The sequence below is a fragment of the Merops nubicus genome, unplaced genomic scaffold, assembly GCF_000691845.1.
Source record: "Merops nubicus isolate BGI_N331 unplaced genomic scaffold, ASM69184v1 scaffold28903, whole genome shotgun sequence".
Lineage (NCBI taxonomy): Eukaryota > Metazoa > Chordata > Aves > Coraciiformes > Meropidae > Merops > Merops nubicus.
This window is the reverse complement of record NW_008600040.1, coordinates 1-5,872: the sequence shown is the minus strand read 5'-3', so window position 1 is coordinate 5,872 and position 5,872 is coordinate 1. Positions and strand designations below refer to the sequence as shown.

Genomic DNA, 5,872 nt, shown 5'->3' with positions numbered 1-5,872 from the left:
GGGAAAGAGGAAAGACCATCTGTATCTTGCACAGCAAGTGACAACAAAACAAATGAGAAGGGGATCGTGATTTCAACTATTACATTTGAGTAAAACAATGTAAGGAAATACAACTAAATAAATCCTAAAGCTTAAAGTAAATCCTACAACCACTAAATGTTTAAGTAATAATAACCTCTGCAAGAGATAAATAATGTAACAACTATCACTAGGTTTTAATGGAAATCACAACCAGGAGAACTAAAAACTTGTAATAAAGCTGTAATCTATAATCATCTGATTCCAGCTGAGGCTTTTCCTAAAGGAAAAACACAAAATTACAAAAGCCCAGAATACACACCACACACAAATATCATTAAAACTTGTATTACAATGGTAGCAGTTCAAAATACAATCAACTATAAACTGTATAGTATTTCATTATCTTTAGAAATAAGTGTCTATGCAAAAGAAAAAGATAGTTACATATGTAACTGTGATAGTCATTAAAACGTTATGAGCTATACAGTGTGTGATCACTTTCACTCCACTGCAATTTTATTAATGAAAAACAGAAAGTGAGACTTGGAAGAATTTTCTTCCAGTTTCCTATCCACAAGCAGTGCTGGTCTTGCATAGTTCCTATATATTTTTTAAAGAATCATTAACATTTTCTGAAGCCTCTTGGTTACTCTTAACAGGTAAACCAATTTGCTTCAATACAAACAAACCACAGTGTTCAAAGCTTTGCTACCTTCCCCTGTACAATTCAGTAATGAAAAACCCAAAAGAGAATGGAAGAAACACCACAAGGAAACTCAACACTGGGGTCAGCAGGGTCAGTCTGAGCCCTAACCTGTCCTCACACAAAAGCCTGCTGGATGAAAGGTGCTCTCTTGGAGGAGCCTCCCAACCCTCTGATTTCACATCTGCAGAGCTGTACCACCCGACGTTACAAAGCTTGGCTACACACCCCTTGTGCTCTGCCCATCAGCAGAGTGCTTCTTTGGGCAGTTTGAGGTCTTCCTCCTCCACGTGGACAAGCCCCATGGTTCTACAATGGCTCGGGATTGATGTCAGCCTAGTCAGACAATTGTTTGTAAACCCCTGCACAGAACATACACACCAAACTGGGCAGACACACTGCCACACTCCACGCCAACCACACCTTCCCCACGCACCGAGGACTTCATGCCGAGGTGGTCAGCAGTACAGGAATCCTGATGGAAGGTAGAGGTGGCACAAAGATCTAACAGCTGCATCATCTGCCACAATGAAACAATATTACAACTAACCAAAAATTACAAAGGAGAAGTATATGTAGTTTGTACACATAGAGCATAGGTGAGAGTTTAACCTAAGTAAGTCAAGTTTTGCTAGAATTCAATGTTTTAACCCAGTCTGATCTTGTCAAAATTCAAAACCAGCATGCAACCACTGTTAGGGTCCTGCGTGGTGCAAGAGAGCAGGATGGGATTGGACTAGATGACCTTTGGAGGTCCCTTCCAGCCCAGACATTCTACGGCGTGTCATTTGTGTAGCGCTGGCATTTGCCCTTGTCCAACCAATCCACCTAGAGGCCACTTGTGAGTTTTCAGAAGTATCAGAACTAACCAACCAAGGGCCAAAGAGACTGTTTCTATTTCTACTTCTTGGTTGCACCTCTTCATAAAAGATTCTGAAGATTTAAACCATTTGTAGATTGCTGCCATGTCTTAGTATCTCATGGCTGATGGTGGCAAATACAGCAGCAAAGCGAAGCATAAATGTCTTACCCACATCAATAACAAAAAAAATACTGGATATACTGGAGACTAGTGAAGTCTTAGGTTGTCCTTAAAGGAACATCTGTTATCTCTGAAACCATGCATTATTAGGCTTAAAAGAAAATGTTTTATCCTGATCAGAGCATTTGACTGTGCCCTCTAAGACTTTTTTCACCTGTAATGATCTACAGGCCTCAGAAGGGGTTTCTCAACCATCTGCAAAATCATTACTGCAGGATATTTTCACCCATCAATGTAATGGCTCCTCAGAGGATCTCCTTCCCTCTGAACACCAGGCAAACTTTGATGTGTGACACTTGGCACTGAATAGGAAGGGGCGAATATATGATGGTAACAACAGAGCAGTTAGTAAACCAGACAGTTTCTCTGGCTCTCCTGTGCAGTTCTAGGAGCTCCCAATGTGCAGCTCTAAGACCAGTGGCAGCTGACAAGGCCTTGTGAGTAGGAGTTAGACAAAGCAAAAAAATCTTTGGATCTCTCACCCAAAGGTTCTTCCCTTCCCATAGGTTTTTTTCCCTGTAAGGCAATATAAAGATTTAAAACCAGTCCCCAGTCCTACCCCCACTGTTCATCTAAGAACTGCAGGACTGGAGCAGGAACCATCCCCAAAAGTATTTGAGTCTTTTGGGAGACACGAGCATAGGAGTTGCAGTTTTTCACACCTTCTGAAGTCAGAGAAGCAAGTGAGCTGGTAACCACTAAAAACCATTTCTTGTGTGACACTCCACCCCTGTGCAGTAGCTGACCCCATTGTTCTGTGCTTCTCCTGCCCTGCTCCTCCCAGCCTCTAACCTTTCTCTTCCAGCTCTCCCACTTTTTTCCTCTCCCAGCTCTTCCCTCTGCATCAAGTATCCGTCCTAATGAATAACCACCTTTCAAGGAGCAGGCTAGAGGATAACAAGTAGGAACTTCCAGCCATGAAATCCATGCCACTGTTTACAGAGGACAGCTTTCTATGAAATACAGCAGTGACTGAACCAGCTGAAAAACACAGATCTATCAACTACTTTGAAACACAAATCTTATGTAAACAACATGCCTCATCTCTCCAGGAGCCTAGAAGCAGAACAATATTTTCAGTCCTTCACCCTCGGGAGAGAATGAGAAAAAAGCGACACATACTTAAAGGTTTCAGCTTGAAATACACGCTTGACTGAAAAAAACATTTTTGTTCACTGCTTAAAGGTTTAATTGAAACAAAGCCAAGTTTTAAAATTCATTCCTAAAACTAACCTTTAAAAGCTGCAAACGGCACCAGAGCTCTGCCATCATCCTGACTTTATCAACCACAGTTTTGGAAAGATAAATAACGCTGTGGAATTGCTGCACACTCTCATGCTTTCGCTATGAGCACTCCTGACTGACTATAACTTGCTTTTTTGTTTTGGGAATGGGGGAAAGATACATTTTCTAGGTGCTCAACATCAAGACTGGAGTAAGAATAAATAAACTCTCCCATTTTCACTGGCTACAAAACATGCAGAGCACAGAAACAAAGCTTATCCAGCAGCCAGACTAGGCGAGCACACAGATGGTTGTCCTGGTAATGTGACCTCCTCCGGGACACCCCAAAGGGCACAAACACTTTTAAAGTGTCTCTGCAGCTATCCGAAGTATTACATGGGGAATAATGTCATCTTGTACCTCATTCTGGCCAATATATGAAAAGCCAAGCAAAGTGCAGCTATAGGAAGTATGGCTATTCAGCAGTAGTGATCACCCCACCCTTTGCTACAGCATTTACTCCTCTGTTTAGGTATTTGCAGGATTCTGAAATGTGAAAACACCCAGCATGCTTTCAATGGCATGTCAGATAAAGATGTCCCCACGAGAGTACCAAGCCTCTCAATTGGCATTGCAAAGGCCTTTCCATCTCTTCAAATAAAAATGGCTAGAGCAGAAGGCAAGAGGTAAAAAAAATTACTCCATGCAAAACATACTGATCACAACTGAGAAGACCGGGAAGCAAGAGTGGCAGACTTTGCTTCAGGAATTCAGGGCAAATTATTTGGGAAACAAAGCATTAGCTATGAGTGCCATTAAAATTTCTCTCTCAAATCTATTCCTTGTTTTCCTACAGTCTGAAAACAGCCACTTAAGTCTTCATTTTCCTGAGATACAGACCACTGTAGTTTTGTCTTAAACACAGTTAAGAGTCTGGTGTGTTTGTTTTTAAAAACATAGCAAAAGCAGTAAAAGAAAATTACTTTGAGAGGCTTTCCATTAGTACTTAATGTTAATCTTGCTTCTACAGCAGAAACACAAAGCAAACTATTCTCTGCAGTGGTATGAAAGGAAAATGAGGAACGAGCTACCTCACAGAGGTGTACACAAGTGCTGACCATTTTTCAGATCACCTCAAGAGCTATTTTTGAGCGGGTATTAAGGAGAGCATGAAGTTTACAGTGTAGATGATCAACTTATACAAACAAACCACTTTCCAAGAAAGACCTTGCAAGGAGGGTACAGGAAAATTAAGTCTTTGACACTAAACTAATGAGAAAAAACTTTCTTCTCCAAGCGTAGTGTACCATTGTCCTTTCTTTCAGTGTTACCATGGAAAGAACAATTAAAACCATCCAAGTTGACAGTAATCCTAAAATGTTTGTGACAGTTTAAAAAAAATAATCAGAAATCAGCCAGTTCTCTATTTGGAAAAGGATTCAGGCCTGGCTGACTTCCTAGTTAGCTCACAAAGAAAATGTTGTGTGTCCAGAACGGACTTAAAATCACCTGAAAGTCTTAACAAGCAACTGATTTCTATTCTGATCCCATAAAAGTGTGTCCTAACATGAGCAACAAGTGAAGAAACACTGGACGAATAATCTGAATTCTGTGCAGTGTAAGGAAGAGGAGGTAAGAGCATAAAGTGGTGCCTTCCAGACAGGCATATCACAACCAGAGAGAAGAAAGTTGACTCAAAATAATCTAGAAAGGCTCAAAATAGAAAAGTTTATTTAGCTACAATATTAAAAAGTACAATATAAAGATATAAAACATAGAAATTCCATAATTAATTCACATGCTAAAAGGATTGACCAGCTGTAAGGAAGAAACTTCATGAAATTTATGGACATCTTAGCCATAAAGGCTATTTCATCAAGTTTCAGACTTGAAATATCGAACAACCATTGCAGAGAACTTGCTCTCCCAGATCACCATAGCTAGGGGAGGGAAAAAAAAAAAAAAGAAAACCAAAAGAAACACAGTCAGTGTGTCTTCTGTTTCTGGAACACAAAAAAGAATGCCATCCTATTCCATTATCAGCTGTAACCACAGCACTCCCACACAGCACATTCAGTAGTTTTTTACATCATAGAACTGTTAGCAATGATGGCAAAAACTTAATGTTACTCCTTGGGAGTGCATTCATTCATCCCTGGGCAGCATATTATGTTGCTGGAGGGAAAGCAAGCGGAGTTTTTGCCTCCTAGAACACTTAAATGAGAAGATAAACTAGACTTGCACTACGATTGATTAGACTACTTCACACATGCGTTTTATTGTCCGTGTTTCAGACAGCTTTAGCTGCTAAAGCAACACTAGATCAAGTCCTTTCTGCGGATGAACTAGCTAGCTGTGGGTCTTCACAGACTACAGCAAATTCTCAGGGAACGTATAAGCAAAATAAGCTTAAAAATTCCAAAGGCACTTACTCGACAGTGGCGCAGCAAGAGCAGGTCAGGGCGCTGCAGCAGCTGCAGAGCCTGCTGCAGCTCTGGCACACAAACCGGTCGCACTGCGAACACGCGTCCTTCACGTCGGCCGCTCTCACACACGACGAGCAGGCTCTAGAGACTCCCGCGGGCGGAACTGCTCGGAAAATGGGCGAGGAAGAAGAGACGGACGTTACAGCAGAACAGAGGAAGCCCCTGGAGGCGCCGAGGCCCGCGGAGCCGGCGTCCCCTGCAGAGCCACCCACGCCGGGCCCGCTCGGTGTAGCTCGCCCCCCGGCGGCCCCCCCAGGCGGGGGTTCCGAACCCCGCCACGGCCGCTCACACCCAGCACGTCCTTTGAGGGAAAAAAAGGACACCCAAGCAGAAGTACGGGGGGACGGGCACACGGGGGGCAGCGGTGCCACTCACCCTTCTCGGCGGCCGCCGGGC

The 5,872-nt window shown here is 42.6% G+C and overlaps 1 protein-coding gene across 1 annotated transcript; it reads right to left on the bottom strand.

Annotated features, from left to right (window-relative positions):
• Window positions 1–4,703: 4,703 nt before the first annotated feature.
• On the bottom strand, window positions 4,704–5,777 carry LOC103770346 (apoptosis regulatory protein Siva-like; the record flags this gene model as incomplete). The annotated part of the gene is made up of 2 exons (XM_008937603.1): window positions 4,704–4,930; window positions 5,423–5,777. Coding segments are annotated over 2 exons (413 nt in total), but the record flags the coding sequence as incomplete, so codon positions are not given.
• Between the last annotated feature and the right edge of the window lie 95 nt (window positions 5,778–5,872).